Raw genomic sequence first — 12,777 nt, 5'->3', positions numbered from 1 at the left:
GGTCCTTATTGTCATTCTCATTGGCACACGTGGGGGATGACAGGTGTTGCCCAGCTGTTGTCCCATCCTGGTCCCTTTAGTTTAGGGAGACCCAAAAGCACTAGAGAGCCGAAGCTTGGGAAACTTAAGGGCTAGACTCTTGGGAAGATAACCCTGGGATCCACTTTCACTGTGGAGGTTGGGACTTTGTAACACTAACAGGCACTAAGGAAGGAGTGTGCACCGTAGCTCTGTCCTCCCCACGTGCAAACCCTTTCCTACCACGGGATTGGGCTCCTCAGTCCCCTGGAACTAAAAACTATATAACGTGATGAAGGGATGATAGTTTAGCTCAAACTTTGGTCTGAATCCAGAAACGCGCCCTAAACATTTCACGGCTTCTCGGGAAGCTTTAAAAATAAGAACGGTCTGACTCATAAGGTGCCTGCCCTCCCACCTTCCCACCTGGGGAAATGAAGTCACATAAATGGAACCAGCCCTTGGTATTAAGCCTGTGGGCATTTTTGAGATGATTCAACCAGATCCTGAAGGAGAAAGGAATTCTTTTTGATTTGTTCCTTGTCACCTCAGGGTCAGGGGTAAGGACGGGAGGTCTGCCCCAGGCCCCAGACCAAGACCGTTGCTGGAAACCAAATGGCATGAATTCACCTCTGTCTCTGAGAAGTAGCACACAGAACACCAGAGGCCACTTGTGTGGGTTAGACTTGTAGCCACTAACCACCACCGGCCAGCTTCCTCCCCCTCCCTGGATCTGGCTACTGAGTCATTGTCAGACATCTGTCAGACATTTATCTCCAGTGTGTGACCGCAGCTAGTAACGTTCTCACTCAAGAGCCTGGCCGCTGGATTCCTCAGCTCCCTTCTCAGGGGCTCTGTCCGTTTCAGCCCCGGGAGAGGGTGTCCCAGAGAAGAAACCCAGAAGCAGGTGAGCCCAGCCGTCGTGGCCTGGGAGGCTTTCCACCCCGGCCACCTGTGTGTGGGCTACTCCATGCCTCTGTTTTTGCTTTAAACACAGGAGTTAGATTCCTGCAAAACCTGCAAAAACAGGTCGTCGATTTCATTGATTCAGAGGTTCCAGAGCCTCAAAATTCAGTAATCTATACTTTGCCTTGTGTCTTAAATTCCATGCCTTATTTTTTCAGAGGACAGGTCAGCACAGTGAATAAGCTGTCACTATCTGCCAGGAGTCAATGGGGTGGAGAAGTACCTTTACATTTTAGATACATTTGGACACCCACACACCTAAAATGTCCTTCATAGGCTAAAAGGGAAGAGAAGACTGGATTCTGGCTGGGTATTTGGACTCCACGGCAAATTGTTCCTTAAATGAAGTGTAATATGCAAATAACGGTTTTCCCCCTTCTCCTCACTCTTGCTTTGTGTCTGAGGGAATGTCGCTCTTTTTCCCGGCTCCTGTCCCCCTTTCCCAGCACTTTCCACCCCCCTTCCCTGACCCTCCAGGACCCCCACCCCCTGCCTCTTTCTTCACCCCTCTCTGACTGTGGAGCAAAGCTGTCTCACTCTCTGATTCTTTGCAGATCGACGTAATTAACACATTCCAGACGGGAGCCTCTTTTAAGGGAGTCCTAAAGCGACAGACCATGGGTCAACACCTTGATGTAAAACATGTTCCTAGCTCATCCTATGTAACAGTTGCGCCAGTCAGATCTCCCCCCACCACTTCTGTTCCTGCTGCTGTTCCACCTCCTACTCTGGGCAGTGAGTGACAGTCTATTATGATGCATGATTTGCTAAAATGACCACAAGAGAGCACGTGGCATCCACTTTAACCAACTGTGGCATCCACTTTAACCAACCGTGGTTATCTTTTCCTTTTGGTTTTTCCCTTTGATCTTTGACTTAAGGGAAGAAAAATGGGACAGAAATCCCACTCCCAAACCAGGCTGTGTGCCCTTTTATTTATTTACTTTTTTTTAGTGTTGAAAAACTATTAAACCATAGCCATTTTAAAGGCAATAATCCTATTTTCTGATTGTTCCTATGCATTGCTCGTTTCTTCCTGGAGTTTTGTGTTGGTTTGTTTTGCTTTACTTTAGTTTTTTGTTTGTTTGTTCTGCTTTGTTTGGATATGTTGTTCCTCTCCTCTCCTCCTGCTCCTTGGAATCTAAACCTTATCTCCTAAGGTTAGATGTGAGCTTAGGCCAATGAATACCCTGCACTCGCCTCATTTGGGGGCAAGTTTCAGATCTCCTGAAAATGAGTATGAAGAGAGCTACATTCCCATGGGGTTTTCTTACCAGTAGATCTGTCATAATTGAGCCAGTGTTGAAGTCGGTCCCTTAGGCTACCTCTCTGTCGTGAGCTGGTCATACTGGCATAGAGTAGCTGAGTGTGAAGAAAAGAAGGTGTTCAGTTCACATGCACAGGGCTAAGTGTCCCTAAGGTTTCACTTTTCAGGGACTTTAAACCAAACTTTTCAGGGACTTTAAACCAATTGAATTCACATGTGGGCAGGAGAAATGTATAGGCAAAGGTCAACATAACATGTTTTTCTTCACTCCAACTTTTTTTTTTTTTTTAAGGAATCTCTGAAGAGCAGCTTTTGCTTTGTTTTGTTTTTGTTTGCTTTTCCTTTCCTCTAGTTTGATTGTGTCGGCCCGTAGCCAGCCCTCCGCGTTTTATTGTGCATATAAGGTTTTAGGAACCCCTTTCGCAGCCAAACTATCAATTGGAATGCTGCCAGTGTGTAACCTAAGATCTGGTGTTCCCTTCGGTAGATTGCTGGATTCTTGCTAATGCTTTTGCCTTCCTGTTCCTGGTCACTTTACCTTCCCCCAACGGGACACAGAGAGGTGAGAGAAGGCTCTTTGCTGATAGTGCAAGGTACTTGGTGGGGAAGGAGTCTCTGTGTATGAAGTTTATTGTGAGCTTCAGATAGTTGAGTGTTTTATTTATCTCTTTCTCCCCCACTTCCAACCTGGAACAAGGAGGTAAAGAAAGAACAGTTGCATTGTCTATGGTTCATGTGGTTGTGACCTGTGCAGGTTGACCAGACTTAGATTATTTGTTGTCTTTTCAGCCAACTCTAAGGGTTCTGGGGTGACATATAGGAGGTGGGGTTTTCTACAGATACATATTTCTATAGATACATATTTCCTAGGCCCCAAAGCAGTCAAAGAACAAAATAAGTCCTACCCTTCTCTCTCTGGTCCTTCCATATTCCTCTCTTATTTCCTTCTTTCATCTAGTTTTTCCCTGTCCTTTTAACTAGCATCTGTTCTTTTTTAATTTTGCCCTTCTTTTAGGAAGGGTTAGTGGCAGATGTCCCTGTGATGTGAAGGTAGAAAGAGACTAAGCAGAAGACAGAGCCCATTGGGCTCTTAGGGAGTTGCCGGTAGAAGGTGTGGTCCACACCCTCAAAGATAGAAAATCAGTCAAGAGACACAGCCACGCCTGCTCTTTCTCCAGCTGTGCCTTCTTACTTGGCCGTCCTAGAAGAAATAGTCATGCATTTGAAGACCCCCTTCCCCATTCCAGATCTCAAAGTGAATTCAGTTATTTATCTAACTTTCTGTAGATAAATCTTTAAGATTTCCCTCTATAGGAAAGCCCTACTCCCTTCTCTTCCCCTGGTTTCGGAAAAGGGAAGAGAAAACTGTAGAATATAGCTGAAGAAATGGAGTCTTCATCTGCCCCTTCATAGAGCTCCAGAGAGTGGCCCTTAGCCCTTATACCTAATGGAAAGTCCAGCCTGGTTGGGACTCCTAAGACGTGAGAAAGAGTTACCCGTCAATCCGTGACTCCACCCATAGGACAGGGGCCACAGAGGTGTCATTTCCCAGCGGTTTCGGGAGATGAAAACTGGGGAAGGAAGGGCTGATTGGCCGAGGGGAGAGTGTCAATGGCTTTCACAGCACCCTCTTCACCAGCTGTGTCTTGTTCCCCCTACACGGCTCACGCACCAGACATCAAGAAAGGAGGATCCCACCTCTGCTTGGGGTGGATTGGTGATGATGTATCTGTGTGATTGTGTTACATACTCTCTGAGGCCAGTGCTGGAGCCGAGGAGCATTCTGGCACCCTTCTCCCTTCTCTCTGCCGCCAGGCCACTAGATGGTGCCACCTAGCTCCCTGACCCCTCTTCCTTTGAGCTCTTTATGCAGGATGCTGGTTTCCCTTTAGATTCTAGAAGCCCTGCAGTCTAGCCGGATGACTGTTCCTTGCTCCCCCAAAGAAGAAATCATCCCTATTTTTCCATCTACCCATTCCAATTCACTTTTATTTCCCTTACTGTTTACCTGTAACAATGTTATTGATCACCCCAACAGGTGAGAGGAAAAGCCAGAAAACAGGGCTCCAGACCCTGACTCCAACCCCCGTTTTTAAAAATCTGTTTTCTGTATTGGACTTCACACAGAGTTGTTTTCGTTAAGTATTCAGTGGCTTAAAAAAAAAAAATAGAAGCAGGAAGTTTGAAAATCACTGATATTGAAGAGAAGCAACCGGTGGTATAAAGGTACCCGTTCTTCAGCAGCACTTGTTAAACACTTTGAAATCTCAAGAGCAGGTGGAAAGCGTGGGCCATGCCATCACTCCTACAGGGGGGGTGACATGGCTTTGAACCCACCTCTTGAGCCTCTGTTCCATCCGATCTGACCTAGATCTGGAGCAAAGAGCAACACGACAGGTAAAATTCACCCGTCAGATGGTCACTAAAAGTCCTAGCAGGGTGGAAAAGTAGGTCCTTACTTTCCGTTCAGCGTGGTGAACGTGTGCCCAGGTTCCTTGCTTCTTCTTGGCGGAAGCGTTGAGCTGCTCCGACCCAGTGGCAGAGAGTCCTTTGCCTTCTAAGCTCTGAGCACCCTCAGTCCCGGGTGGGTCCTGCCGTGCTGTTGTGGGGTGGAGGAAAGCCTCGGCTGGCAAAGACACAACGTTAGTGGATCCTCCTGGCGCATTCGTCTTAAAGGTTCTGTACAATGACCGAAAGCACGGCCTGACTCTTTGTGTCTCTGCTGTGTGCACATTCTTGCCTCTTCTCCAGGGACACATTCTCTGCTGCGACAGCAGAGGGGTGGAAGAGGTGCCTTACGCCGACATCCATCATTCCTCGCCCTGCCCCTCCCCCACAAAGCAGTTTCTCCCGCATTGCCCCCATTTCTTTTCTGATGAAACAATTTTTGGACGAGACTAGAATCAGCCACCTCCCAACAACTAAAACTGCCCTACCACCACCGTCTCTTCCCCCCAGCCTCTCCCTCCAACCTGTCGGGATCCAACCTCCTGCCCCTACCCCAATTCTACTAACCCAGGTTCTAAACCATACTTGAGAGAGGCCTACGGTTCAGAAAAGCAGGCCGCCAAAAGAGCTAGTGCCTGTGGACAAGGCGCAAGGTGGTCATGGGAATCAGTTGTTGATTTTTCTCTCTTCTCTAAGTTGACTGAATCCCTTCCCTTTTTGTACGGTAGAAAAAAAGACCTTGACACTTCTAGGACAGTGCGGTTCCCTCTGCCCGTTAAAACTACAAATTGTCTGTAGCACGGCCTCCCGGGTTGGGTGCCTTCTCTCCTGGTCCCATCCTCTCCCTTCTCCGCCTAAGATCGTGCTCCTCTTCCAACTTACAAACAGCTGGACAGAGCCACAAGGCCCGACACAGGTGCTGTGCATCAGAGACACGACACGCATTTGAATCATGCAGGCCACCTCTTCTGTCAGTAGTCAGAAGGAAGGCATCTTCTGATACCTGTATTTCCTCCCCATCTGCCAGGGGAGGGCCTGAACGGTGGAGTTCTGCTTTCTTTGGGGGAAGGGGGACATGGTTGAGGTGGCAAGATATAAGCGTATGCATGTTCCCTGACAGAGCAACTATTAAGCTGGAGAGTCTCAATTTCTTGCATGCTGCCAACACAAACGAAGATTGTTTTGTCTGCCTTGCTGCACGGTATCCATGGTCACTTATCACCCAAAGTATATCCTGTATGTGTTTGGCTCTTTAAGGGGTTTAAGCAGATAACTAAACGTCGGTGTGTGATTTTTCCGTTCCACATTCGCAAAATGTTTGGCCTCAACACAGAAAGCCACGTGTCTGAATCATCTTTTAAGTTTGGCTATTAATTTGCACCTAGTTCCAATGCCCTTGCCTTCCATCCAGAAGAACTAATGAATCTTTGTTTTCTGTTTCGTTTGAAGAATGGATTGTTTGGGAACGCTAACTTTGCTTTGGGTTCTCTACCTTTTTTTTTTTTTTCTTTCTTTCTTTCTTTCTTTCTTTCTTTCTTTCTTTCTTTCTTTCTTTCTTTCTTTTTTTTTTAATGCAGCTTTTGAAATATTCAGTTGTTTGCCATTACTCACCCCACCCCAACCCCGTGCTTGGAAGTTGATGTTCCTGGTGTTCCGTGATTTCTTATGTGTTTGATTTTGATTGTTGAGCAGTAGTGTCTTGTCGTTTGGGTTTTGTTTCTCTCCTCCAACCACCAGTTCTTTGTTCTACTGGCCGATTCTCACCTTCGTGTTTTCTCGTCCTCCTTTTCCTTCCCCTGGTATAGATCAAAGTGGTCAAAGCGTTCCATAGTTCCCTCCACGAAAGCATTCAGAAACCCAAGAACCAAAACTCCATCCACAACTTCATGACCCACCCTGAATTCGCCATAGATGAAGAGGTGCCACGAACACCACTCCTGGATGAGCATGAGGAGGAAGATCTCGAACAGGCTCCTAAGGCTGGGACTAGGGTGCTCCTGTTGGATGGTGAGGTCACCCCATATGCCAACAAGAACAACAATGCGGTGGACTGCAGCCAAGTGCACATCGTTGCCTCCCATGCGGACAGCCCTCTACACAGCCTGGAGACATCAGTTTGAACTTCATTCTCTGGCTCCCGTCCCCGCTTTTCCCATTTCCTTTCTCATCTGTCCCATCTCTAAGGTGACGATGGGACTTTTCACTGTCATGTCAGCTGCTCCCAAGTATGTGTGAACCCCCACCTGACCATGAAGAGGCAAGAGTACAGACCAACAAGGATTTCAACTTAAACTTGAGTTGGGGTTTGTAGCAGGACCCAGTCAAACCCCAGGCAGGTAATGAATGGTAGAATCTACCCCTTGGGTGTATCAGTTGTCATGTGTAAAGAAATGATGACAATCCTCTTGGCATCTACCCCAACCCAGACTCTTCCCGGTATGTATACATATGTCATCAACTCCTGACTTCTGGATTTTACCCTATGAGTCTGTGCCATTTATAAGCGAGGTTGAGGGTTCAGAGAGATAAAATATCCCCAAACGAAATGTGTTGAGATAGGAATGGAATGTATAGAATCATCTTACAGAGTGGTTGTTTTTAAAATGACTTTCCCATTTTCAAACCTTACACCTAAAGCCCTCTAGCTCTTTCTGCCCTTCTAGTCAAACCTCCCCAAGGTTCTTTTGGTCTTTTGTGACCATTGTCTTCCTTACTTTCACTCTTTCTTTCCCCCCCCCTTTTTCCTTTTTCTTTTTCTTTTCTCTTTTCTTTTTTCTTTTTCTTTTTTCTTTCTTTCTTTTTTTTTTTTTTTTTTGTCATGATGATTGAGAAATTGGAAAGGACATGGCTGAATTGAGTCAACTTTGGCCATTCTCCCTTCTGGCCCCAGTGGAACCCTTGGCTTAGTCTCAGAGGAGGAAAGGTTTCTCTGCTAATAAGATCCTTTTGAAGCAATTGAGAGCTGGTAAGAATGTGTTTCTGTTGTTGTCAGGTTACCTTCCACTTCTAAACTGCCATCTTGTCAGGTGTGTATCATTTCTAAGTGCCAGGGAGCTCAGCCTTGACCATGAAGCTTTCATATGTTTGGTATGCAATGTTTACCATAAGCCTGATTGTTCTCCTATTCCCAAAGTGGTAGCAGAGGAATTAATTGAGACCGGCCCTGCCTCCTAAGTGGACTTGGATATTGAGGACCAACAGCTGGCAGTTCTAGGACAAGACAGACCATCAAAGCCAACTCTTGTGCAATCCTCCTTGGGTTGACCACTACCGCTTTCAAGGCCTTCTGCCAAGGCTCTTCTAGGACAGGACCTGATTGTTGGGGAAGTGAGTACTGAGAAGCCTTGGGAGAGGCCAAAGGGCCATCCTAACAGGATCAGAGAAACCCTTCGTCCGAGAAAACCAGACACTCTGAGGTTAGGTGCCCAAGTACCAGCTTTGACATACCCTTCATCTTTCTTGTTCTGCTCTTTCGTGGCCCCTAACTCGTCTGGTCTCTGAACAGGTCCCAACCTTTCTCAAATATTCTGCTTTTGAAAATACACATCCCAAGTGGACTCCAGTGACATTTTGCTGACTTGAAGGAGCAAAAGACCCACCCTGAAATTCTCTCCTCCCTCTCTCCCTTTCTCCCACATGACCCACTCGAGGCCCTCCCCAGAATGTGCTCGACTGTAAAGCCCTGTGCCTTCTCTCCCTGAACACTGCCCAAAGCATCCCCTTCCTCCCTGCCTCTCAGGAGTTGGGGACTTTGCCAGGAGATTTTTTTTTTTTAAGTGTTCCTTAATGGGACAAGGTGGAGCCACGTTTGCAGGAGCTTCATTTTTATCCCTGCTGATGTGGACATCAGCTCTTCTGTGCAGGGATTGTTAGCTCATGTCTACCGGTTCCCATTAAATAAATGAGGCCTGTCCCCCTCTTTCAAGAGTGATGGGAGTAGGGAGTAGGTCTCGAGGCTCTTATGAACTGCCAAATGTCCACTTGTGACGGTAAGGTGGCCTGAACCTATGCTCTCTGGCCTTCTCTTCTAGATCCCCCATCCCTTACCCCTTCCATCTGAGCTGTCCGAGGTAGAAAGAGCAAGGAAACAATACCCCCTACCCATCCCCATTCCTACGCAACCCACCAAATTTGATTTGGGTTTTATAAGGGTCACGTGCTTCAGCAATCTTTTCTCTGTCTTAAATACTCCTGTGGGGACAAAACAGCTCACCCAAGGTGTTAGGTGTGCACATACATATTTATTAAGTACATTGGAAGATTTCGTTCTGTCAAGTCTTTTATTACCTCAGATCAGTTTGAAAAACAAGCCAATAACAAACTTTGGAGGCTATTTTACCATTCCTGCTCCCAAAAGACTCTCATGGTGCCTGACAGGTTACTCTTGAGAGCTTGTGTCTACTTGTTTAAGCTCAATGGTTTTTGTGTGTATTCTAGTTTCCGTGGTAGGAGAGAAAAAAAATAGAGAAATATTATGCAAAAAATATAGTTTTCTTTAGATCAGAAACTGATATTTTTGAGTCAGCCATATGTATTTTGTTTAAAGGATTCGAAATTAAGTGCTGTCATGTTACCCTGTGGAAGGAGCATATAACCAGCTGTTTGACATGACAGGTGACTTAGTATACTTGTAATTGGTTTGAAAACCAATGCACCGTACTTCCTTTCTCCAAACAGCCATCTTTATACTTAGGGAAAAAAAAAAATTTGTTGGGTTCTAGACTTTTTTAATATAAATTTTGTTGATATGGAATTGAGTAAGTTTAAGTGTTTATGTGCATATGTTTTTTATATAAGTTTTTTTTCTATTCAGTTTTAGTGATCCAACTGGCAGTGAGTCAATATGGCACAAGTTACTAAAGCTTTCCCCCAATATGGTGCTTTAGATCTGAAAAGGGTCTGATGGGGAGAAGGGGAAATTACTATCCTAGATGAACCTAGAAAAGTGGGCAGTAGACTGTGAATGGGAAGGAAAGCATCCAGCAAGAAGGGATAACCAGCAGGGGCGCCCGGGTGGCGCAGTCGGTTAAGCGTCCGACTTCAGCCAGGTCACGGTCTCGCGGTCCGAGAGTTCGAGCCCCGCGTCGGGCTCTGGGCTGATGGCTCAGAGCCTGGAGCCTGTTTCCGATTCTGTGTCTCCCTCTCTCTCTGCCCCTCCCCCGTTCATGCTCTGTCTCTCTCTGTCCCAAAAATAAAATAAACGTTGAAAAAAAAAAATTTAAAAAAAAAAAAAAAAGAAGGGATAACCAGCAGAAAATGAGGGTATGTCCCCCATGGAGATGGGTGCCAGGCTTTTCAGCGACTGGTGAATTAAGATCAGGGGCCTTGGTTGGATTTTGTTTCTTGATGGGTAGCTGGCAGAGTGGTACCCACAACACGAATATCTCTCGGGCTGCAAGGATGCTCTGATTTGGGGGTTGCATTTTTTATGGTTCTTTCACCTCCTGTTGTCCCAGGAGTTTTCCCTTAATGAGTCTTTGTGCAAGGATCTGATTTGGGACTTCCCCTCCCCTAGAAATGTTGTGTGCAATATATTAGACGGGGGATAGATTTCTAAGTGGAAAAATCAAAGGCTGGTTCTAACCCCGGGTGGTAATCTTGGGGCTAGGTCCTTCCCATAGGTGCCCTCTGAAGTGACTCCCCCATCCCTAAAGGTGTTAGACCACCGAGCAATCCTTCTGACACTTGTGGGTTCTTTAGGGTCTAGGTTTCTTCTTCCACTTGAGCGTCAGAGGGGAGAGTTTGCACCGTTATATCTGAGCGTTGACCTCGCTGCCGAAAACCCGGGGGGGGGGGGGGGGTGTGGCAAGCTCGCATGTGTCCTGCAACCTCTAAATGCCTCACCTCCTTTCTTTCCTGCTTTCTTTTGCCTAACGATCGAAGCAGCCTGGGACACCATCACAAAGTGCACACTTCCTCACTTTCCGTATCTAGGGACCACCCGCTGCAGCGGTGGGGATGAGGCACTTGTAAATGCCTGCTATTCTGAAGCCATTCCAGCCTTTTCCTCAGAATAGACCAGACGCCCTTCCATTTAGCTCAGTGCCAGTCTGCCTTCCCAGCCCTGCTGTTAGGCCTGCTGTCCCCTTTCCTCTTGACGAGGAGAGACGGAGGGAAGTGAGCTCCCCGTGACCGAACTGGCCTTTGGTTCAGATTTGCTCCCCATATGTATATATGCCATATGTGAATATGCCATATATATGTGCCAACAAATCTATCTACGTCGTTCTTTGCCGATCAGCACGCAGATAGGAACTTTGAGTTTCTTCGTCTCTTTTTTTCTGTTCTTCTTTTTTTTCAGTAATTAGTATAACAAGCACTGGTATTTTTGTATAAAAAAGAAAACCAAACAAAACAAAAGATTGACTAGTGTGGTCTGCATGCCATCAACAAACATGGCGACAGCCAAGCAGCAGTGTGCGCCCCAGTGTGTGTTACCATAATTCGCAGTTCAGCCGAACAGTGCACCCGATCTGTATTTGCGTTCCGATATTATTGAAGCTCTCTGTACAACGTTTTGCATGTATTTATATGGTTCTTAAAGGAAAAAAAAAAATGCCGTAAACCGGCAAATCTGAAATTCAAATATGCTGTCCACTGAGACGGGAAGAAGAGGAGTTTTAAAAGACGGGGGAGAAAAAGGGATATATATATATTTTTTGGAACCAATAAAGCTTGTTGCTGATGAGAATCAGTACTGCCGTGCACTGAAAATAAAAACCCATGCCCACCTGTAACTGCGCTGTCCTCAACGTGTCTCCGCTGGGGGGGTCGTGTCACCGGGGGTCCGTGGGAAGGGGAACCTGCCACCGTCACATCAGGAACCCCATCCGTGCAAGCCCGGAGCTCAGCTTGTCACTGGACCCTGACATGCTTCTCTGCCAGCACGTCCCTCTGGTGACTCGTGGCCCCGCTTGCCAGGCCCCTGCGCCGAAGTTACGAGCTTTGCTCCCCTTGCTTCAGGCAGAATCCACGCTTGGTGGCGCTGCAAAGCTAGAGCTTTTGAGAAAGGAGATTTGGAAGGATTAAGAGTCCGATGTGGCAGTCCTTTCTTTTTTTTCTTTGCCTTTATCCTTTTTTTTTTTTTTTTTTTTTTTTAATGGAATGCCCTTTGGAAAAATTCATTCCCCTGATATTAGCACTTTTTTTACCTACCTTGCCTCTGGGGTTCTCCAGTCCCTCCCTTCCCAAGGTTTCTGTTCTGTTCTGCTAATTGTCCCGTTCCGTTCGGTGAGTCTCTAGCATGACTGATTAGGCCCCACGTTTGGGCCAAAACAGCTCCCTGGCAGCTCACTTGGGCTCTGAGCTTCAGTATTTCAGAACTCCTAACTCCCTGTGCCTTTCATCCAGGCGCCCAATCAAGTTCCACAGCTCTCTCTGGAAACATCAAAGAGAGGAAAGGACTTTGTCGGCTCCCCAGGGTCCTTTAGGGAAAGTATGATAGGGAAGGACAGCCCAAACTCTCCTGGCTGTTTGAACAGGCTGCTTCTGAAAGGAGGAGCCAGCCCTGAATGAAGCCGGCTTCTGTAATGAGAAGTCTTGTCCCTACTTCTCTGCCTGTCCCCGGTTGCCCTCCATAGGCACAGGCGCCCTGCCTGTTTCGGGTCTTTAAAACGGGCTAGGGGAGAAAAAAAAAAAAAAACGAGTAATAACTAACAGGGGGCTACGCCTTGTCTGATAACAGAAATTATTCGCGAAACAACCCAGTTTCTTTTTTTCCCATTACAGATTCCCTCCCCATTCATTACCTTTGCTAGAAAGGGATGCAAAACACACAGACATGTACACACACACCTTGAGTCCTTTCTAAGGCTCGGCCCTGTGTCTCCCCTCACTCTCACCTTGTCTGGGCTGGACCTGAGATCTGTGCCTCTGCTGTGCCAAACTGGGTCTTTCTCATTTTCACCTCCTAACCCCAGCGTGTGGTAAGTAAGGCCTGGAGAGGCATGAGCTTCAAAGCAGCTCTCTGGCAGAGACGAACAACCCTGAAGTATTGTTTTAATAGAGAATAAAACCAGCTCAGCTCCTTGGGCCTGAGTTACTATACAAAAGAAAGAGTATGCTCTTTTCTTCCATTT

The 12,777-nt window shown here is 46.7% G+C and overlaps 1 protein-coding gene across 9 annotated transcripts in view; it reads left to right on the top strand.

Moving 5' to 3' along the window:
• ATP2B4 (ATPase plasma membrane Ca2+ transporting 4) overlaps positions 1 to 9,460 on the top strand; it is a 95,229-nt gene extending 85,769 nt beyond the window's left edge. For 5 of the 9 annotated variants that reach the window (XM_086693385.1, XM_086693387.1, XM_086693388.1 and 2 more), the window contains one exon: positions 6,505 to 9,460. In XM_086693385.1, the coding sequence (XP_086549511.1) occupies positions 6,505 to 6,819 (315 nt within the window). In that variant the 3' untranslated portion in view covers positions 6,820 to 9,460. Of the gene's footprint in view, positions 1 to 1,538; positions 1,720 to 6,504 lie in introns of all 9 variants that reach the window. The other 4 variants (XM_025921250.2, XM_086693389.1, XM_025921249.2 and 1 more) reach the window with 2 other exon arrangements.
• The last annotated feature ends 3,317 nt before the right edge of the window (positions 9,461 to 12,777 follow it).

This window comes from Puma concolor, chromosome E4 (assembly GCF_028749965.1).
Source record: "Puma concolor isolate L17-30 chromosome E4, mPumCon1.1.hap2, whole genome shotgun sequence".
NCBI classification, from domain to species: Eukaryota; Metazoa; Chordata; class Mammalia; order Carnivora; family Felidae; genus Puma; species Puma concolor.
Note: the sequence above shows the minus strand (reverse complement) of the source record. Positions and strands in the feature narration are given on the sequence as shown.